Genomic DNA, 22,663 nt, shown 5'->3' on the forward strand with positions numbered 1-22,663 from the left:
ATTACCGTACAACTTAAACACATCTTCACATAATAATATAACTATAAATTTAGACATGTTAAGTAGCTAGGAAGAAAACAGACAACACCTTCTCCACCACCAGAGACCACACTATATATAAATGGATACCTTAGACACGGAAGACTTGAGCTTGCCGACATAATCCCAGACCGTCTTTGGAGCGATTCTCCCACCAATGTGAATTGTATCAGGCAAGTCCTAAACAGGAAGTGCTGGGAGTCAACAGCTGGTGCGGCTGTGGTACTCAGAGGCTAAGACAGGGGTCAAGTACCCAACCACCCAGGGTGCAAAAACAGCAGGACCAAGGACTCAAGGGAAATGCTAGTGGCTAAAAGGTGACTGAGAACCACTGATCCCACCAGTGGTATCTATCTCCGCCCAAAGAGACTTCACTGTTCCATGCTTCTAGCTTCAGCTTTTTGGTGCTGGGGGCTGCATCCAGGGTCTCACGCCTCCTAAGTGAGCTATATTCCACTCCTTTTTTATGGTGGTGGTGCACCAGGGATAGAACTCAGGGGCACTCGACCACTGAGCCACATCACCGGCCCTATTTGGTATTTTTTATTTAGAGACAGGGTCTCACTGAGTTGTTTAGTGCCTCGCCATTGCTGACGCTAGCTTTAAACTCGGCAATCCTCCTGCCTCAGCCTCCCAAGCTACTGGGATTACAGGCATGTGCCACAGTGCCCGCCTCCAGTCCTTTTTGAGACAGGATCTCCATAAGTTGCCCAGGCTAGCCTTGTGATGGATTCTCCTGCCTCAGCCTCCTGAGTAGCTAGGACACAAGAGTGGTCACAATACAGGTAGTTCCAAGTTTTTATGACTCTTTCACATACAGTTAAATTATAAACACTAGTCAGGAAGACTGACTGGCGACTCCTTATTAAGGTCGTAATTGCCAACCAATGCTGTGTGTTCAACTGCACCAACAGAAGACCTACTACAGGGTCATTCATGCCACCCACCCATGCTGAGTCTGGGCACCTCATACCCTTGGCACTGCTCTGGGTTACAAGTCAACCACTTGCTCATCTCTGTCCGAGCACAGTGGTTGACCTGCTGCCCTGTCAGGACAGTCTGGTAGAAGACAGACAGACAGACAGACACACACACACACACACACACACACACACTCTCTCTCTCTTGGTTCTAACCTCGCTGAGATAATCGAAACATCCAGAGACAGGATACGCCTTGGTGACAAATTTTGCCACACTCTGCATGTTAATAAATCCTTTCCAAATGGTGCTGAGCCGAGACAAAAAGAGAGTTGTGTCTCCTTCTGGAGGAGACCGTGATTCTGAGACGCTGTAAAACAAAACCATAAGGAATATGTAAATCTTTTTGCACAGTGGAACACTTTGAGAAGTAAAAGTGGACTTTCCAAGGTTGGCAGCTTACTTTGGCCGATTAACCACATTAATTGTAATGATTTAAACAGACATTTTGGCCAAAGAAAATAAGGTGAATAGACAATAAATCTGAATGATTTTAAGTTCAAATTTCACCTTTCAAGATCTGTACCTCCCAAAATGACAATCAGGCATCCTAAGAAATTGAGCCTTTTTAGGACATGAAGGTACAAAGCTGATTCCTGGGTAAATTTTGGAGTTTAAGTATTTGATTCCTTTTTAATGTAAAATAAACAAGTGTCTTGGCTTGTTCAGGCCCTAGCTTGAGTACGCACCTGGTGTTTGGTGATGGTGGAACTGACAAGTACCTTGGGTCTGGAGAAGAGGATGGCTTAGCCAATATGGACTTGGGCACCGTCACAGAGCTTAAAGCAGGCTTCAGCATGTCTGGTCTGGCTTCCACTGTGTGCGTGCTGTCCAGGTGGACTGTGGTGGACGCTGTGGCCATGCATGAAACACTCAGAGCAGTCCTCGGGTCCCGACCAGACACTGTGACTGTGGTGACCACCCCACCCCCACAGGGGGCTGGACAGGGGGACAGGTCTTCCAACAGGGAGGGCTCAGGGCGGCCCTCTCCTGGAGGCCCAGGGAGGTGCCTTCTCTCCAGGTTTGCACGAGGAGCACTTTCTGGCTCTGGCTCCAAGTTGTTTTCGGGCAGAGTCTCTGTAGTCCCTTCATCAGCTGAGTTGGGAAGCGGGTCGCGGGGAGAACTGTCATACTTGGGTTTTAAGTCTTCTTTCTTGGCAGAAGCCGACAGCTTCTGTTTTTTAGGGGCTGGTTCGTCTTCCGAGGATGGAAGCTGACCTGAGGAATGTAAGGACAGATATTCAAGAGCACAGCTTGCTCCTGGGCAGGCAACAGCTTCCTGGGAGAACAGAGATGATGAAGGTGGCCCTTCTGTGAAGGCCAGAAAAGCACTACAATCTTTCTGTCCGTACAGACTTTGGGCAAATACAACTGCCTCTAAAGAATAAGTGATTCCAAACAAAATCCAGGTTTCTCCTTTCCAAGGCTTCACCCCACCACAAGATATACTCACCAGTACAAATTTTACAGTTTAGATCAAAAAGATGGGCCCTGTGTTGACTCGTGGTGTCCTTTAGCATGCTGCTGAAGACATCGAGAAGGGGTGCTACACTCTTCTCAGGGGCTGCCCGTACTGACTCTTGCTGTTCCTAAGAGTGAAAGAAAAAGAACAATGAGGTCACTTCTTTTCCAATCCACCCCACAGTATCAACACACAGGGAAGAAAGGTACACCATCAAGAGCCTGCAAGAAGGGCCATTGAATGCTGAAAATGTATGCACATGTCACACACTCACTCTCTCTACACACACACACACACACACACACACACGGAGGCTACAAGCCCGAGAGCACTGGAAGGGGTTAATTTCAGCCTCTGCAACACGGAAACCCCGAATGCTCACATCCGAATCTGACACAGGTGGAGAATCCTCCATGTCAGGAATGGCTTCTGGCTTGACAGTGGTCTTCTTGCTTTCATTATGCAATTTAGTTCTGGAATCCATGACCTGATGTGAAGAAGACAGAAACGAGGCCTTAAAGGTGAACCCTGTTCTCTGGGCAGAAACCACATTCTCTATAAACAGCATGTGTGTTAACTTCTGGAGAAGGGAGGCCTCCAGGGCCTCAAGCACTGCCCCGTTCACACTCACAGACTTCGCCGGCCTCTCTTTCCACATGGAAAGCTCTTTAGATACAAGTTCCTCTGGCTTCATTCGCACAAGTTTTGACAGAGAGATTTCTTCACGTAGAACACGATGGAAGAGTCCCTACAAACAAACATCTTCCATTCATATTCATTCAAAAAATGTTTTAAGCAACTGCTTACTCGAAGGTATAGAGAAGCAGCAAAGAATCACAAGACACCCTGCAGGGAGCAATAGTCACAGGAGCAGCCCTGAGCAACAGTCACAGGTACTGCACAGGTCCCTGAGGTGGAACCCCACACCAAGCTCCCCAACAGCATCTCAGAGGAAGCACCAGGCCACCCCAGCTGAGCTATGACAGCTCCTCAGGAAGACAAATCATGTGCAGAGTCAGCAATAAAGACAGGAAAAGCATTTCTACTACTAGAGGGATGCCAACCTTGGAAGATGTACCCAGTGCATGATACTTACTCTAAAAGGCAGACAAGGGTTCAGGAGGGGCCGTGCAAGGCTGGTGGCTAATCCTTACTACCCACAGCTACTCCAAGGACTAAGGTGTGAGAACTGCAGGTGCGGTCCTCTTTGTATCTAACAAAGCCTCAGTGCTCAGAAAACAAGGGAGAAAAGGCTGCCCAAACCAGAAGATGGATACCCCATCTGCCAGGATATAAACCTCCAACTTTATTTTGGAACAACAGTGACAATCACATGATTTTACAGAAATGTTTTGGAGACTATAATCTAGCGGAGTGGTGATGGTGAGGGCAGCAAGTGAGATCCCAGCAGGACACCAGTTCAGACAGGGCAGGGCAGGGCCCATGAAGGGGGAGGGGATGCCAGTGTCTCAGAATGTGGCATTTGCTGTGGACTTTGAAACCTGGCTAATGGAAACTAGAGGGCATCTCCTGGTCAGGAGTGTTCCAACACCTAGGTGGAACGCACACACACCTGATTCTTAGGATCCTTGAGGTTGAACATGATGCTGCGGTATTTGCTCTTATAGCGATTATCTGTAACTTGGAACAAGTTAAACATCTCCTTCTCAATGTGGAGGGCAATTTTTCCTACTTCATTCTCTGTCATGATTAAGTCATCACTGTCATTGACTCTGAACAGAATGAAGAAAGAATGACATAAACCACTTGCATTTGTATATACTTTTTAAACAGGAGGCGATCTTGAAATGATCATGTTATAAACAAACAACCTCCCATCCAACAGATTAGACATGAAATAGAATAGCCCACCTTTTCCACAAAATCTCTTTCAAAGAACGTCTTATATTTTGCCGAATTTGTGAATTTGGCTGGGATGGGGCAGGGTTTGCAACTCCAATGCGTCCTGGGGCTGGTGAGGCTGTAGGGACAGAAGTTGCCACTGGCTTCCGGATGGCTCCCACCATAGTAGCAGAGCCGGGTGACTTCTTGGAAGCAGCTGCCACAGTAATAGGTGTTGGTCCTGCAGGCCTGGCAGCTGAAGCACCCGACTGGGCGACTGAGAGCCACGGCCTCTTGGGAATGGTGCCCTTGAAGCCCGAGGGTGACTTTTTAAAGGCTGGTTTGGCTCCTGCCACATTAGTGAAAGGAGGTGGCTTCTTTGGGACTAGACTTCTAGGCGAAGCTTGCCTGCCCACCGAGGTGCCTGGATGGGCTGTTTTCCTTGGGGCCGCCGCTGCTGCCACTGCTCTGTCCTCTGCTCTCCTGTCATCCTTCACAGCTGCAAAGCAGAGCAAAGGCATGTTGAGTGAGACAGCGGGTAGCATGTGCGCCACCTGACACTCTCCCCTGGATCAGCTTCACTTCCTGGGCCCTTCCTTGAGAAGCAAGACACAGAGAAAAGGGTCTTTTAAATCTTAAAACTCAGAAAGGCAATTAAGAGCTGCCAGGTAGTGTAGTGACCACACTTTACTAAAGAAAAATGCTTTATTATTACATTAAGCCTGTCAGTTCTACCAACATGCTTATTACTAGAGGCTCCACTTAATCACCAAGCTGTAAAACTGAAAGAACAAATTTCACATTATCAAAAACAGGTAGATTTACAGTAGTGCCTTCAGTAAGAATTCCAGCACAATTCTTTTTTTTTTTTGGAAATTTGATCCTATCAGTAAGGTGAAAATGGACAAGTTCTTCCATGTATGTCCACCCCGTGAGGCTGGCCCCTCCTGTTAGTGTGAGGTCCTACAGAGGAATCCATTGGGTGACAAATCTGCAGCATGGGGAAGATGGATCTTATTTTCATACCAAGAATCAGGTGGTAAGAAAAGGTATGCTCTCTACAGACATCCCCACGTACAACCCTTGAGTTAGTAATTCTATTTGTCATTGACAGGACAACTTAGTTGACAGCTGAAATCCCTCAACCTGCAAAGTTGGTCAAAGGTTGGTTACTAATCAACTACATTGAAACCCTGTATCAGAGCACCTCAATCAGAGCTCAGCACTGCAGCCTGGCTGGGCACACACCACGTACCAGGTAGGAGCCCAAGTGCTGAGACCCAGGAGGGAGATGCCTGGAGACACAGCCAGCGGGGACACCAGGAGCAGCGAGCCCCAAACCGTTTATGGAGTCAACAGCTGCAGACATCCTGAAGCAGGACCCAGGGACTGCAGGTTAGTAACTGATTGCTCCCAGTGACCATCTAACATGGTTAGATGGGTGGGAAACTCAGGAAAGGGAAGAGGCCCCAACTACAAGCAAGGCCTGATTCAACAAACTGCTCCTGAAGCCTTTGGGCCCAGGGCTCCTGTGTGGCCCTTTCATAGACCTGGTCATAATGCCAGGAAGTTGGGATCACCAATACTGGAGCAGACCATAGTGCTGCATTATGACCGATTCACCAAGAGGCACTAATGGCCTCGGGATACGTCACTTCATAGGGGGTAAAAATCTCTTTTGATTTAATAGAACCTGCAGCAGAACCACGTGGACCTCCAGCTGAGGACGGCGTGTTCATAACCGTCAGTCCCTCTGCAGGGTCCACATCCCTAGCCACTGCACCACCACACTCCTCGAAGGCAACTCCCTCCCTGACTGAGCTCAGCAGTTGCTCCCAGCTACCAAGATGGGCACGTCTAGGACTGCTGCATTCCTCTCAATCAAACAAAGGCTACAGGGGGAGCAGGATTTCTAAGTGACAGGTACTATAAAGCAAGGACAAGTCTGGCAAAACAGGAAACAAGGCCACACTAGGAACAAAGGAAAAACTGTTCTTCACTATCCAGAACAGTTAAAAAAAAATGACTGTTCAACTTTCCAGGTGTGGTGGCCATACCTGTACTCCGGTAAAGCACCCCTGGATTCAATTCTCAGTACCCCCTGCCCCCAAAAAGGACTGTACAACTTTTTCCACTTTAAGGCAGGCTTATCGGAACATAACGCCCCTCAAATCAGGAAGCATATGTGTGACCCTGCCAGGTTAAATAAAACCAGTGAAGGCCCGTTCTTGGGGGAAGCAGCGGGGAGGGGCAGGGAAGAAAGCGATGACAGTTCCCAGCACAGTGGGAAAGAAGCGCTGCAGCACAATATCCAAAGGACTGTGACAATGAGCAGGGGCACCAGGAATCCTAGACTGCTGTCTGCAGAGCTGTGCACCTGACCACCAGCCAGGACGCCTACCACCTGGCAGTCACAAAGAGAACGACCCAGCGTGGTGAAGGGTGAGCTCCCAAACCAGCTGAAAACTTTGCTGAAAAAAATCTTAATATCACACTATTAAATAACTCTAAAAATCTGGCCTAAGGCATTTACAGAACCTCAACATAACCCTGATATGCTTGTGTGGAATGACCTGAAATAAATCTGCAGGGACATTTGATGGTTTACCTCGTTTCTGGTTACAAACACCTATGGGCTTCAAAACCATAAATTTCGCCTCTCCAAACCGAGCTTCACAACATGTCTGGATCAAGATCAAACCCTCTACTGCTTTAACTTTTCTCCCCGCCAACCCCCTTCAGGGCAAATCTCAAGAGAATATTTCTAGGATGTTCCTGGCACATGTGATTAAATGCTCAGGAGTGGAGTCCCACCTGAATGTTATCTACTACAAAGCAGGGGACAGAACCAGTCACTTCTGCTGTTAAAAAAAACCCTTATAACCCTTAGTATGTGAAAGGTATCAGGCAAACACAGAAACCATTAAGACATCCCCCAAATGCATATGCGAACAGCTCCAGTTCACCTGCAGGTGTCCTGCCACACCAAACCCTCTTCACTTCAGAGGGAGATGTTTAAAACCTGTCAAGTGTCCAACACAGCAAATGTTCCAGAGCCCTCCACACACTCTGTTCTCTTCAAGTGGGAGTTGCAGGGCTTAGTCAATTACTGCTGAATGGCAGTAAGAACCCCCATTTTTATTCTAGCAAAACTGTAAGATTTACAATTAATAAAAATTTTTTGGAAGAGCTGGGGATGAACCCCGGGCCTGGTGTACACCAAACTCTACCCCTGAGCCACACCCCCATTTCACTTTTAACTGTATTGTGCTGCAAGTTTACAGAAGGGAAAGGAGCATGTGTAACCAGCCAAAGGGAAAGCCCATTCTGGAAGGAAGCAACATACCTCCCAGGTCTGTCCTCCACTGTCCTGGGGAGAGGGGCAGTGCCCAGTCCAAACTCATGGGCTCACACTGAGGAGCCATTCTGTCAACACCGCCTCTTTTGACTCCTAACCGTGGTCCTGCTTGGGGGGGAGGAAAACTACCACCCTGTAGCTTAGTAGCCACAAGTCTCCCCATGGGTTGAGCCTGTCCCAGGTCCAACTCTTGCTGCCAGGACGGGCCATTTGTTTGTAATGGACATGTATCTGGGGTTCAGCTGACCACAGAACGTGGCAGATCACTGTGCACTAGGCGCAGCAAACACTTCCACTCAGATGCTTTGTTGCACTGAAGGCTGATAGGGAGCTATAGCATTGCTGGTCACTGGGTGGCACTATTGGGCCTCAAAAGAGAAGGGGAGAAAATCGGGCTTCCAGTGGAGGAAACGTGTTAATGTGTGCCTTTGGAAAAAACGTGTGTAACTGTCCAAATGGAGGCTGTGGCACAAGAGGGTGCAGGAACAGACACAGGGCAGGAGACCATCTGCAGAGCCCCAGCCGCCCAGACACCCAGGGCTGGCAACGGCCCTCTTCTGGGGCTCCTCAGGGAGAGGGACAGGTGGATCACTCGCCTGAGCACCGGGCCTTCCCACCAGCTGCTGCGAGGGAGCTGTTCTCCCTCCCATCCTGTCCGCATCCTCACTGCGAGCCTGTACCTGGAAACCAGGCCTGGCCGTAAAACCCGCTCCTGGACACCACTGCCACCTCAGCTGAGAGCCACGTGGACAACGTGGTTTCCATTTCAACGGTTTCTTCACTTCAAGATCTTTCCTAGTATGAAGACTCAAGTGACAATGACAAGAGAAAATGTTTTGCTTTTGCTCCTTTCAGTATGCTTAAATATTTTCAAATGAATTATCCTCTCTAAAGTACAGGATGTTACAAATTGGCTTTAATATGAGAAACAAAATGTGGATAACAAGGAGAGGCCGTACTATGGGTACCTGTCAGGGCAGATGGCCACTGTGACGGCAATGTTTCTGCAGGCCCATGGCCCCTTCACCATTTGGGCTATTAAGTTTCCCTAGGTCACCCCACCCCAACTTATGTCTAAAATTTGAATTTAATCTTAACAGAGACGTTCTAACTCTAAAGGAAACTTGCAAAAACAATTGTACACCTAGAAACAAATTACTCTTCTTTGGTTTAAGTTTCATACAGAGTCACTTAAATTATACTGAAACGTGATTCATGTTGGGTTGGCAATGAAGAATTGGTCAAGTTACACTTCAAAGTGAACCACAACTGGAGTGTGACGAAGGGGCCCCCATGGGCATTTGCTGTCAGCACCAAAGTAAGCCAGCCTGTGCCTGGTTACCAACAAGGGACTCACAGGCAGCAGAGCTGGGGGAGCAGGCAGTAAGGTTAAATTTTAGCCAAATGACTGGAGCAGGCTGAAATAACCCACCTACCCTCCCCAGTACCTCTAGACCCAAAGGGTTCTACTCAATGTGTAGAACCCCCGAAGCAGATGGCACTGTGCAGACCCCAGGTGAAGTGAGCCGCCAGTTACCTGATGTTCTTCTTGCAGAGCTCGTCCAGATTTGTGCAAACCAAAGTTGCCCCAACCTTCACAAATTAAAGCAGCAAACATTCTTTACTCCTCTTTTAGAAGCTAAGAATTTAACTATGTGCGTGTTGATGGGTAACAGCAACGATATACTAAGTATGTTACTTTACATAAATATACCTGAAACGTGTGTATCATACTGAAGTTATAGCAGCCATCTTCAGAGGTGACCTTTGCACTCTATGACATCAGCAATGCCACCAAAGGGCTTTTCCTGGAGTATTAATCTTTAGAGTATTAGAGTAGATCCACAGCTCCCAAAAGTCCCAGAGAGGTGAATTTAGCAGGACCAACCCCACTGAAAACTTCCACCCCTCACTGCCTCCCCAGGGAGGCTGAAGTATGAAGAGGAAGGGGGCAGCTGCAGGACAAACTGGACAATGCTGTAGGACAGTGCTGAGGGGCTCACCTGGCAGGTTCAAGTTTACAGAGTTGTAACCAAGGTTTTCTGAATAGGCTACTAAGTTATAACAATACTTTAAAATACCAAGATTGTCATTTTTGACAACCAAAAAAAAAAAAAAAAAAAAAGGATCATTGGATGGACAATACTACAGCCAGCTATCAAGCCGTCTTCACCCCATGAGACTGGGTCACAGGACAGTCAGGCTCCTCCCACTCCCACTTTATTGCCACTGACAACTGTGAAGGGGACAGAAACAACTCAGGAGCTGGTAAAAGAAGACCCACCCCTAGCTTTGGATTTCTATACACCTGGGGTTCTAGAATCCCCCATGTTACAAGGAAATCTGTTCCACTTATGATTTTAATGAAATGTGCTTCTGGAGCCCAGAGCCCAAGTTACCCTGGTAAAAACCTGTGTTCTCCTGGATCCATTTCACCACACCACCTGGCCCGTCTGTGTGGCATGCACTCATCAACGAGGAAACGCTTCTACCTGGGTAAGATGCACAGCAAATCACTGGGATTTGGGTCTGCAGGGGTTAAGGTTTTCCTTTTCAATTCTCACAGCTAGATGAAATGTTTTCCTGTCAAAATCTATTTGGATCCCCAGTCACTCAGTGAGCCATTTATCAAACCCAATATACTAACAATTGTGTCTATAAATGTAAATACTAAAATTAAATTCTAAAATTCTAATACACCAGGAATGTTGTAGAAAAAAAATGTTTGGCCCATTTCATGCCTTGACGGTAATGGGAGGTGCGCTAATGGTGGAAGTAAAAGGGAGAAACCCATGGAAGGTATGACACAACAGCACCACCATCTCTGGAGAAACAGAGTGCAAACTCTTTTCATAAACTACTACTGTACAGAAATTCTAAAAAACAATTTTAAAATACAGAGGAACTGTGCATGAATCGCGTCACCTGGAGATCATGAAGCAGCAGTAGAGCTTCCCGCACAGCGAGGCCTGCCTGCATCCACCTGGGGCAGCACCAGTGCCACAAGGGCAGGAGGCTGAGGCACCTCCAGGAGCAGCTGCAGCGGTGCACGGCTCTGCCACGCAGGTCCTCTCGAGGAGCGATGGTTGAATTGACTCCAAAAAAGTGAACTGGAAGTGTTCCCAGCATCAGCTTCGCTCAGAGCCTCCCCACCCACCCCCAGCCCAGGAGTGTGCTCTGCAGCCAGTGGGGAGGCATGCCCACGGCTGTGCATGGGAATCCTTCCTTCATGCCAACCAGGGACTCGGGACTCATGCCCTGCTACCACGAAGGCAAGGAAATGTTTAGGGGAGAGGCAGAGACACATTGCTGCTGCTCACCAGTGTTGGGTTCAGAGGACTTTACCATGACCCTACTCTCCTCCCAATCATTGTTGGGAAGACATTATTTCTGGAATAACAGTAAAATGATCATCAGTGACCAGCTTGGAAGGATGTTCCTCAGGCACGCTATATTCTGGATGTTCATCAGTTTTAATTTTGAGATGTCGATGTGCTGGGAAGGTTATTCAGGTAATCTGTCCCAACTTTCTGCCACTGGATCATACCCACTCCATTGAGGAGCCAATACAAAAAAGGTCAAAGAAAAACCTGAGAGGAACCAGCTCCTTGTTGATCCCGTGCTCCTGTCCCTCCCTTCCCCTTAGTGAGACAGGAGACAGCACCTTGGTTAGCAGCCCACCATCCCCCACAGTATACCTCACCCCCGCCCCCCTTGTGCAGGGTGTCTCCTAAAACACTTCTTTGGGGCTTCAGGGGCAGAGTTCCCCTTCTGGATGCAGATGGAGGTTAACTGAACCGAAACCAATCACCCAGCTGTCTGTGCTGTGGTTATACCCTGGGTTTTTCTTTCCTTTATTGTTTAATGTGCCTACAACCGATTTTACTGACATTTTAGCCAGTACTAAAAGTGGCTACCTTCTGCCCATTCACAGATAGGTGTTGCTCATTTTGAAGTATATTCGTTAGCTCAATAAAAGTGCTATTTAGAGCATTATCTTTGATGAGCATTTGAGAGGCATCATCTGCTAGTATAAAATCCACTGCACAATCTAAGGTGTCCTGAGGTCCATCATAATGCACCAGCTGGTGAACTCATTTACCCGTGATTCCATTTCCTTGCCCTTTTACCTTCTCATTTTCTTAGCCACCTGAGATCTAGCACTTCCTGCAAGGTGCCCTCAACTCAGGGGGGCACTGAAAGCAGACTGAAAGGGAAAGCACCACACATCTCTGCTCTTGCAATTCAGAGATATTTCACCTTTCAGTGCTTTTACAAAGGCACAAAATGCAGAGAAGGCATGATGAAAACTGAATTGAAAAATTTTATATGGATCTAATTTATATGGATCTATATGGATCTAATTTAAATGTCTGAGACTTAGCTTTTGAGTGAGGCTGAGACAAGAATGAGTGCAAGGTGCATGATCTAATCTGAGGTTCCAAAGGTCTACTCGAAGCATCTTCATTTCAACTGATCTGAAATCTGGGGCAAACACTTGAGAGTCAAAAAGTCGCCACCCTGTGACACCAGCCCACAACTGTCCTATTGTGAGGACATTGCTCTGAGTGTGAAGGACACCACGCTCACTTACCGTGGGGTCTGCTCAGCAGCAGCAAATGGCCTTCAAAATCTGGACGTGGATTTATGATTTATACAGATATGTAGTTATGTGAACTGGACATAAGCAAAACATCTGTCTAGTCAAAAACGCTAACTACTAAAAATCCTATTTAGCCTGTCCACCAGAGCAACGTTTAGAGAAAGAGATGTCACAGCATACAAAACGGAAGTGATTTTATATGCAGAAGGTAATGTGGAAAAACTCAAGTTTTATGCAGGGCTCTGATAAAGCTGATGGGACAGTGGTGAACTGGGAGTCGGGGCAGTGCATTGATACAACTTGATTTTGCTGGAGATAATACAATACTTACCAGAGCCTGATAATAAAGCAAAAAATTAAAGAACTGCACCCCCAAAGTGAGACACTGAGCAGTGAGGCTCATACAGCTCTTTGGAGAACACTGAGAGGAAGTCCCATAGGCTAGGTATGGACACCTGGTCCAGAGGTGTCCTTGACATGACGGTGAGCCGGTGCCTACCATCAGCACTAAAACACAGCTGCGGTTCCTAGTCCTGGGGGCTGGGAGGCCAGCCCCTGGGTGATACGTACATTTACACAACAGCGGTGGCGAGAGAGCAACCGTCTTCTCTGGCTTCACTGCATTGTAGTTGTGGTCACTTGCCCAGGATGGAGTGCTGCTCTCGCAGGGGGTCTCCTTCCCCAGGGCTTCGCTCCTTGAAGGAGCCACCATCATCTTCTTGGCCAGATTCTCCTTCTTCTCTGGAGCTGGTCTCTTGTGCATAGAAGAGATTTTAATCCCTGCCTGGACAATCAGTGAAACTCAAATCATTAAGGAGACCAAAAATGACACCTTTGTTTTGTTTCACTGGGCAAAGAAGGTCATATCACCATCTCCTTCTTGAGTCACCCTAAGACCCCTTGCCCACCCAGGCTTATATGCCACATTTGCTCAGTGTGGCTATGTCTATATGCCTAGCAGACCCTCAGCATCGCCACGGAGCACTTGGGTTTCGACTGTTTATGTTGACAGAAGGGTCCCTGTTGGAACTGTTGAGGCATGAAGTTCCAAAATGACAGAAGAATGAACCCCTCAAATGAGCCACTGAAATAAGCCAATACAAGGTGGAAAGAATGCAGAGAACAAATGGCATTTCTATGTTCTCTGCTACAGCCTGGAGACAGAAAACTGGCAGGGTCCCGGCACTTTCAGTTCTGACATCCTCTGGGTACAGCAGTCATTGCTTCTTTGGCAGCTCCAGGATTCAAAACTACCAGCTTTAGAAATCATCTAAAGGCTAATAAGCAAGCATTCAAAGGTAATCCCCGCTTCTTCTCAAGTCAGAGAGAATAGAAATGGAACCACTCAATGCCTTAAATGAGACACAGAACCTTGCCCAGAGCCTGCCCCATTCCTAGCCGCTGAGTTGACTTTGTACACTCTTGACTACTGGCTTTGGCAAGACTGGTTTGCATTCTGAGACCTGAGGTTCTCCACGGCAGCCAGCTGCCTGAATTTATGCTACTGTATCCATGCAAACCAGCCCTCAGCCAAGAGAGGACAACAGAAGCAAATGGGACATAATCCGCACTGCACAGATACCCACCATGCCCTATGCTCCCAAGTCCATGGGAAAGCATGTACACACACTTTTGCTTCAAGGGTTCCAAGGGTGATCTTGGTCTGCTTACCTGAAGACTACATTTTGGAAGACTGAGCTTTTCTGGCTTCATCTTGACCTTTTCCTTAGGTTTTGGTTTTTGTTCTTTACCTGAACTTAGAAATTTCATAGTAGCTGCCGCATGTTTGAGAATGCAGTCATTACTGCAATACACTGAGTCAGGCTGCGCCACATTGGAGCACCCAGGGCCGATGCATCTTGAGGCACCTGGAGCCTCTACAACCTGCAGAATGAGACAGGTGACTTCAGATGAAATACACGCCAATGCCAGCGGTTACACACTTTGTAATAGCGTTACAAAGTGCCAAGGTCACTATTTTTAATTGAGAGACGCAAACAATATTTTTGATATGAACAAAAATTCATTTTTACTTTTATAAAGTACCAAGTGAGGCATTTGCATGTCAGCTCTTCTTCAAGCCTGTGGTGGGCAGGACTCTGTGGGACCCCTAGCACACATGCTTATCTTTAGTCTTCCTTACCCTTGAGGCTGAACAAGGAGAATGGGCCTCTCCTGAAGAGAAGACTTCAGGAGTGCTTTTGGGGTAAGCTGCTGTTTTGAGAGGGGGGTGACCCTAGGCTATGACGTGAGAGTAAGGCTGGCAAATACAGGAAACCCAACTAAACCTGAATTTAGATAATCTATAATTTCTTTAATATGCCAGGCACGACAGTCTCTGATGCCTGGAAACTGCTAGCATTAGTGCAAGAAGGAAGTGGAGCTCGTGGTGACCTATAGGATGACTTCATGCAGAAAGAGGAAATGAAGGGGCTGGGGCTGTAGCTCAGTGGCAGAGCGCTTGCCTTGCCCACGTGAGGCGCTGGGTTCGATCCTCAGCACCACATAAAAATGAATAAACAAAATAAAGATAATGCATCCGTCTAGAACTAAAAAATATTAAAAAAAAAAAAAATCTGAAAAGAAAGAAAGAAAGAGGGACTGAAGACACCACCAGAGGCACCCGTGGCTGCCCTGCTCCAAACCCCTGAAGCACACGTGACTGTCAAGACCAGATTCACCACAGGCACATCATGTTCACTTTAGAAAGATCTTACTTCTCAAATATTTAACATAATTGCTTTGTCTTCCATTCATAAGTTTCATGTCAAACATGGGCTTATTGATGATCCAACTATGTGTTAACAGTTAATGTCCTATTTTCCCGCATTTCCTCAACACTTTAGATCAGCCACACGCTGATCTAAATGGCCTAGTCCTCACATACTCTCAACTTAGAGACAACACAGTGTGAAAATATTAAGAGATGCTTCCACACATAGCAATCTCAACCCTCTGCAGGACCACCCAAGAGATCCAGATTTTAAAAGGTGCTGAGCTGCACACCTCGTGGGAAACAGGATAGAGCCTTGTGAGCACAGGAGACAGCTCTCAGCAGCAGAAGCCAACAGTGTTATGGCCCCAGGGGCATCAAGCCAGGCAGACAGAGATGAACCCGAGTGTGCCACACTCACTGGGACAAAAGTGCTAAGGCGTGTCATCAAGATACATAAAGAAAGATTAATTTGGAAGGTGAAAGTACTGGGGACTGAACCCAGGGTGCTCTACCACTAAGCTACAATCTCCGGAGCCCTTTTCATTTTGAGACAGGTGATGCTAAGTTCCTGGGATGATATGCATGCACCAGTGTCCAGCAAGAAAGGCTATTTTTTTTTTTTAATTTATATTTTAGTTTAGGTGGACACAATATCTTTATTTTACTTTATGTGGTGCTGAGGATGGAACCCAGTGCCTCATGAATGCTAGATAAGCGCTCTACCACTGAGCCACAACCCCAGCCCCAAGAAAGGTTAAATTTTAAAAAGTCAGTACCAGAAAGTAGATAGGGTATTTTTTAAAGAAAAAAAGGACATCCTCGAGACAACCCAAGGTACAAACAGAAGTAGAGTGCTTTCCTGTTAGGGCCCAGGAAGACCCTAACTTATTCCCAAGGAAAGACACCGTCCCAGTTCTCGGTGTTTCTGCCCCCAGCAAGTTTGTCATCTGTAAGGTCAAGCCCTCCTGTGTCCCTGGAGAGACATACTTACAGGCTGGAATATCTTGAGTTTTTTCTTGCCACTGGGATTTGCAGCCTTCTCAATTCTACCCTTTATGCCCTGGTCTTCACTAGACTTCTGCTCTATTGTCCCTATACTTGTGCAGTCCATGCCATCCACACTTCCAGGTCCACATCTGGCTTCTGGCTCTTCTGCGGCGTCAGAATTTGTTTCATCCTGCACTTGCAGAATGGTGCAGTTCGGGCAGATGTAATCCTCCCCATTCCTTTCAAGGAGTCGCCCTCGAGCCTCAGAAATGCCCACACAGTCGCCATGGAACCACTCCTCACATCGGTCACAGCAGATCATAAACCTGAAAGGACAGGACATGGCATCAAGCACTGGAAGTCAGTGATGTACTTTCTAATATATTGCGAGGTCAAACTGGCTTTAATGTCCTATTATTTTAAAAAGAGCGCAAATAGTTTGGTTTTTTCCTTTTGTCTAGAACTTTTTTGGGGGGGTACCAGGGTTTGAACCCAAGGGCACTTAACCACTGAGCTATATCCACAGCCCTTTTTATTTTGGGTCTTGCTAAGCTACTGAGGCTGGCTTTGAACTTGTGATCCTCCTGCCTTTAACTATAGCCTTTTTTGGGGGCGGGAGGGGGCGCAGGCATTTACTAGGGATCGAATTCAGGGGCACTCAGCCACTGAGCCACATCCCCAGCCCCAATTTTGTATTTTATTTAGACAAGGTCTCATTGAGTTGCTTAGCACCTTGCTTTTTCTGAGGCTGGCTTTGAACTTGTGATCCTCTTGTCTCAGCCTCCTGAGCCACTGGGATTAGAGGTGTGTGCCATCGTGCCTGGCTTGACTGTAGCTTTTAAAGAGTAAACTAGAGGCTTCAGGGTGATCTCTACATGACAGCAGCACCTTTATTCCCAACTAGGCCACAGGGACACCTTACCACCACCCAGCACAGGCCCACACTGGGTGCACTTATAGTCTCCACAGCAGCCAGGGCTGAGAGGGAGCTCTGGGTAGCCCCTCCCCACTGCCTCTGTTGGTTCTTTTCACAGTGACTTGATCAGACTCACTCATCTTTCCAACACTCTGATGTCAACACATGGCAGATCCCCTGCTGTTCCCACCCCTGGTGCGTCCTGAAGGCCCACAGCTCCTGGCCCATATGCTGTTGTCAACTCATGGCCAACCCTGCTGCGCTCTGGGACCCACCTGTTGTTGTGAGGCTGGCGACAGATGCAGTACAGTGCGTTGGGGTCATAACCCTCACACTCAGGCTTAGGCCTGCCCAGGTCTCCTGGGTCTTCATCTAGAGTCCTCTGAGCCGCTGTCCCCTCAGATTGACTCTCTCTCTCATCTTTCGCTGCCTGGGACACAGCAGTCTGACCAGTGTCAGGCTCCTGCTTGCAGGAAGGCGTGTCCTCGCCAGCACTGCCAGCCTGCATGTCCACGGTTTCTGTAGGGTCCTCCTCCCGACGTTTCTTCCGCAGGCGGTTCTGGATGCCTCTCGGAGGCCTCTCCACTGGTTCCTGTTCACGCTTTCTCCGAAGGCGATTCTGAAGTTCTTTCAAAGTGAGGCCATCGCTGTCGCTGTCAGAGGTATCATCCTCATCATCGCCTTCTTTTGCCTTTTCAGAAGAGGCAGGGCGCTTCTTTGCCCCTGTGGAACCAGGTGTAGGGCCACCCTTCACCTCAGAGCTGCTCTCGACGCTCCCTTCTGAGGTGGTCTCCACATCTGTGACTGGACAGGAGGCTGGCTCACTGGAATCCTCCAGGGACACAGGCACATTCCTTCTTCCTCGGCGACGGACTGTGGTAAGGAACTCTTCTACCCGCTCGGTGCGCTTCGGCTGCCTCCCACTGCGGCGCAGGGAGAGGTTGTGCTGCTGTGGCTGTTGCTCAGCAGGATCCACCTCGGCATCTCCTGCGCCCTCACGCTTTGCAATGGTGGTTCTCCGAAACCCCCAGGTTTTCCTGAATTCTTTGCTGGTGGGTTTGATAGCCTTCGGCGCATCTTCATTGCCTGGGTCCCCTTTATCATCCATATCTAGTGATGAGAGAGAATCACACTGTGACCAACAGCCCAGGTTCACATACAGGGGCGTGCACCAGCAGGAGCAGTGGAACAGTGCAAGTGGCCGCTCACAAAGGCAGAGCTGTACACACACTGCCTGCTTCTGACCAGTGTCCCGGGAGTCATGAGGACAACTTGGGATTTGTGAAGATTAAGCCGCAGAGCAAATGCTTAGTATAAGAAAATCTGGGTAATAGAGCGAATGTGTGACTGCTCTTTACCACTTAAGACACAGCTTCACACAGGGCAGGAAACCATGAGCAAGAAGCCCCCACGGGATACAAGGACTTGGCAGGAACAGTGAAGTCCAGAGACACTCAGCTGGTGCCCAGAAGTGTACCAGTCCCATGGCACTTTGCATGGAGTCTGGCTAGACACAGGGTACACAATACTGTGACACTTCTGTCCAGGTCTATCCTGGGCTCCTGAGCCTTAGCTTGGGTCATCCCCATGGATGCTTGCGGAATTTTTATTTTTGTTTAAAAATGACAAAACTGGAAAAACAGGGCTGGGGTGTAGTTCAGTGGTACAGCACTTGTCTAGCACAGGATGGGGGGATGACACACACATGACAACACTTAGAAAAAGACAGAATATACCTTGAGAATTATTTTCCAATTTGTCCAGGTTTTAATCACATTTAAATTTAAATGACAACTCTGAATTTATGCCATGCTCCATCCTGGGACTGGTATAAAATGAAGACCCTAAAAAATGCAAAATATACAAAATTTGAAAATCACCAGCAACCTTTTTCTTCTTAACAGATGTAGTCCCTCAGCTATGGACACTGCCTCACAGGGACTCCACCACTCTGCAACCCTGACCCACACCACTCCTTGGTCACCCGAGGTGACCCCAACTGCCCAGGAACACAACTCTCCCGTCAGGTGCCAACTGCAATTCCAAGTCAGAGCACAAACTCCTGAGGATGCCTCAGGAGGACCTGCTGAGTGGGCACCATGCTGACTGTAACTGCCTGTTCATTCTCATCACAACATTTTTTAAGAACATTTTCCTGCTGACAAAAACCAACAAGTTTGTACCAAGTTTTAACGATCAAACCTAGTGCCCTGAGCACCAATCAGCAAGCACTCTTTAAGCCACTAAACAGGCAGCCTACCACTGAGCCACACCTAGCACCCAGGGTATAGCAAACCTGATTTTTAGAAAGGCTGGGTCCTAATTTCCATAGAGTTCTTGAAATTTTTACTCAAAAAGCAGTTTGAGGGGCCAGTACCAGCCTTCCCCAAGAAGCCTTCCCCCTGGGACCCCAGGAAACTCACTTGGGGCATGAGACACTCTGGTGCCTGCCTCTAAGGGGATGGCTCTCTGCAGGAAGAATTCTCCTCTACAAAATTTGGCTCTTATCAGAGAACATACAATATAAAAGCATACTCTCACTAAGAACACAAAAGTAAAGAAACGCTGTATTAAATTCTCAACAGATGCTTAAATATTCACCTAAAAACCTTGGGATAAATTCTAGAATGTTTCAAATAAATACAAATGGTACATTACATCTCTTTACAGACAAGAGCACTTTGCAAATAAGAAATATAAACTTATTAAGTGAACATTTTGTTGGTACTGTTTAATATGGTTGATGCTTTACCTGCCCCAGTGAAGACTTTTTTTCTCTGAAATCCTGAATGTGACGCAAGTCCTGGCCAGCAAAGACACTTGGTCTAGTGGATGGCCAGGCCTCACCAGGCCACAGCCAGGTCACTCTTGCTCGCTCGCTCTCTATAGAGAATTCGAATTTTCAACAATCCAGACGGTCAAGAGATGGCTACCGAAGTATACTCCTAGAGGAAAGTACAGTACAGGTTATAGCTCTTCAGTAACTGTAACTAAACAACATATTAGTAATTAAGAAACAAGCAGACACCAAACTTTCCAAGTTATCTTGTTATGTGATCAAAAAGTGGAGAGGCTGAACTACAAAATTGTTAATTATTCAAGATCCCCAATATTAAAGCTGTATTATTTAATTAAAAAAGCTAAGAAAGTCAGAAGGCTAGTGTTTCTGTTTACTGAACTTCAAAGTAGAAGTCTATGGATGAGTATTAAAAACAAACATCACGCCTTCCATGTCCATTTCAGGTAACCATCACCTCAGCACTCACTCAGATGCTGTTCTAGACAGACCCTCAAGAGCTGCCTTTCCTCCCTGTGGCCCAGAGCCTGCTCTGAGAGCAGAGCCCACATCTTACCTCCTCCTCTGCCTGGATCCAACTGCCTTCCCTCTAACTGTGGTCTCCCTGGTGACCCAGAACAAAGGACAAACATTCTACCTCCTTTAAAGGGACAGTGACACTTGACCCTCTATTCACATGACACCATCACAGCCACAGTTCTCCTCCCATCCTTTAGTGTGAGAAACCCATCCTCCAAATGATGGCTTCAAGAGTTCAGAAACCACTTCTCAAGAGGAAAACATGAATATTTACAAAGGCAAAGACATCAAGATATTCTTAGGAATGAAAGACCACTTAAGAAACTTCAATTCAGGGTTGGAGTGCAGCTCAGTGGCATAGCACCTGCCTAGTACACCCGAGGCCCTGGATTCAACCCCCAGTACCACAAAAAATAAGTAAACATAAAAGTAAACAAGCTGTGAGCGGTAGCGCACCCCTGTAATCTCAGCAGCCTGGGAGGCTGAGGCAGGAGGATTGCAAGTTCAAACCCAGCCTCAGCAATGGTGAGACCCTAAGCAACTCAGTGAGACCCTGTTTCTAAATAATATACAAAATAGGGCTAGGGGTGTGGCTCAGTGGTTGAGTGCCCCTGAGTTCAACCCTCCCACCAAAAAAGTAAATAAAGGACATTTGAAAGACCCGATCACTTTATATCCAAACTGTTTTTACAATTTTACCAACACAGAGAACCAAATGTAAAAGTTCAGTTAACCTGTAAGATAGAAACAGATATATCAAGGCAAAAGTGAAAACAAAATAAAACACTTGCCTAAGGTAAAAGTTAAAAAAAGTATTAAGTTTCTACGGCGACTTATTGTGCAGTGTGTAGAGCTGTATAGCACAGCACATGGGAAATATGGCCACAAAACTGCAGGCACATACTAGTGACAACTTCCTACCAGAAAGGAGAAAACTAGGCATCTCTCCAAGTGAGAAAGGGACACTGCAGGTGAACACCGATGTAATGAATTTACAATCACCTTTCTACATTTCTAAGTACATTTTTTTTCCTCAGTTAAAAACTGCTCCATTCACACTAAACAGTAATAGGAAGATGCTATGAAATATTGGCATTAAATCTGTTTATGCCAGCCAACATTCCTCACCAGTTCTGCTAACAAGAGCCTGTTGGGAGCTACCAAGAGTGGGCCGTGTGGTTGTGCTCCAGCATAGCTCCCAAATTGCTGGGTCTCAGCTGATGACTCCAAAGAGCTTATTTATTAATGTGGGATTATTTACTGATATTTCCAAAGTTTTAGGCATTTACTGAAAAAAAATAAATCCATTACACATTAAAACTTTATTAATGAGGGGCTGGGGTAGTGGCTCAGTGGTAGTGTGCTTGCCTAGCATGTGTGAGGCACTGGGTTTGATTCTCAGCATCCCATACAAATAAATAAAATAAAGGTCCATCAGCAACTAAAAAATATTAAAAAAAACAAAAAAACCTTTATTAATGAAAAAGTAATGTTATTTCCAAAACAATCACAAAGAAATTAGTGTTGAATGGTGTTTTATGTTTTTGCAAATCGCTGGCTTTTAAGAAGATAGCTGGACTTTAAAAAAAATTCTTACAGTGCTGAGGATGGAGCCCAGGCATGCTCTCCACTGAGCTGCACCCCCAGCCCTCTTCACCTTTTGAGACAGGTCTTACTAAATTGCCTCTGCTGGCCTAGAACTGTTGTCTTCCTGCACAGCCCTCCCAGTACACACTTATATGCTCTGCATTCTATTTACTGTGCAGAGTTTTAGCTGAAATAGCTGAAGAAAGCCTTGCCTTATGCAGTTTGTCATTAGAAAATGGAGAAGTGTTTTAACAATCTTTTCACTTAATTGTGGATGTTCTTTGACACTACACAAAATCTAGACAAGTAGCAGCTTCATAAAAGTAGCTGCAACCAGGAATCTGGAACCAGATCAACGAATGTTTCACTGTTTTACATTGAAAGCCGCTGGTCTGTCTTGCACTTGAGCGCATTTTTATTGGGGAGCTGTTTTCTTAGAAAACACTAGCATGAGTTTCAGGTAGAGGATATAAAAGAAATGCATTTGTTAATGTCAGCTGGCATCTCCAAGAAGTCTGTCAGGCAGGGATCATGCTCACATTGGCAAAAGTTTAGTTTTCCAGAAGACAAACTTTCTCTTAAAAGTGCAAATTTTATCTTTACCAACAAATATTGTTAACTGCTTTGAGACGCGTATCATTGGATTTGGGGAAAACACCTGCCAAAACCCCAGTGTGGCAGCTGCCTGTGTCTGCCTGGCTGGCTGAGCTCATAGTCCAGGCCCCCAAAGCTGCTCCTGGACTCAGCCCACTTGTGGGGATGCAGAGGCGCAGCAGGTGCATTTGCCCTCTTGTCACAGGCAAGGATAAGCTGGTGAACGCTGGATGCTGAGTTTATGAAATCAATACTTTCACTGC

General features: G+C 46.8%; 1 protein-coding gene across 10 annotated transcripts in view; it reads right to left on the reverse strand.

The window, feature by feature from the left end:
• The window catches only part of Dido1 (death inducer-obliterator 1), a 51,126-nt gene that overhangs the window by 12,911 nt on the left and 15,552 nt on the right, over nucleotides 1–22,663 (reverse strand). For 9 of the 10 annotated variants that reach the window (XM_046433397.2, XM_046433401.2, XM_058575596.1 and 6 more), the window contains 14 exons: nucleotides 19,656–19,848; nucleotides 18,640–18,747; nucleotides 17,179–18,013; nucleotides 15,992–16,313; nucleotides 13,956–14,168; nucleotides 12,855–13,068; nucleotides 4,354–4,822; nucleotides 4,055–4,214; nucleotides 3,113–3,229; nucleotides 2,864–2,968; nucleotides 2,473–2,608; nucleotides 1,709–2,237; nucleotides 1,176–1,329; nucleotides 130–219 (listed from right to left, as the gene is read on the reverse strand). In XM_046433397.2, the coding sequence (XP_046289353.1) occupies nucleotides 130–219; nucleotides 1,176–1,329; nucleotides 1,709–2,237; nucleotides 2,473–2,608; nucleotides 2,864–2,968; nucleotides 3,113–3,229; nucleotides 4,055–4,214; nucleotides 4,354–4,822; nucleotides 12,855–13,068; nucleotides 13,956–14,168; nucleotides 15,992–16,313; nucleotides 17,179–18,011 (3,342 nt within the window). In that variant the 5' untranslated portion in view covers nucleotides 18,012–18,013; nucleotides 18,640–18,747; nucleotides 19,656–19,848. The remainder of the gene's footprint in view (nucleotides 1–129; nucleotides 220–1,175; nucleotides 1,330–1,708; nucleotides 2,238–2,472; nucleotides 2,609–2,863; nucleotides 2,969–3,112; nucleotides 3,230–4,054; nucleotides 4,215–4,353; nucleotides 4,823–12,854; nucleotides 13,069–13,955; nucleotides 14,169–15,991; nucleotides 16,314–17,178; nucleotides 18,014–18,639; nucleotides 18,748–19,655; nucleotides 19,849–22,663) is intronic. The other variant, XM_058575597.1, reaches the window with a different exon arrangement.

The sequence above is a fragment of the Marmota monax genome, unplaced genomic scaffold, assembly GCF_021218885.2.
Source record: "Marmota monax isolate L192 unplaced genomic scaffold, Marmota_monax_Labrador192_F-V1.1 WCK01_AAM20220418_F8-fsc00014, whole genome shotgun sequence".
Classification (NCBI taxonomy): domain Eukaryota; kingdom Metazoa; phylum Chordata; class Mammalia; order Rodentia; family Sciuridae; genus Marmota; species Marmota monax.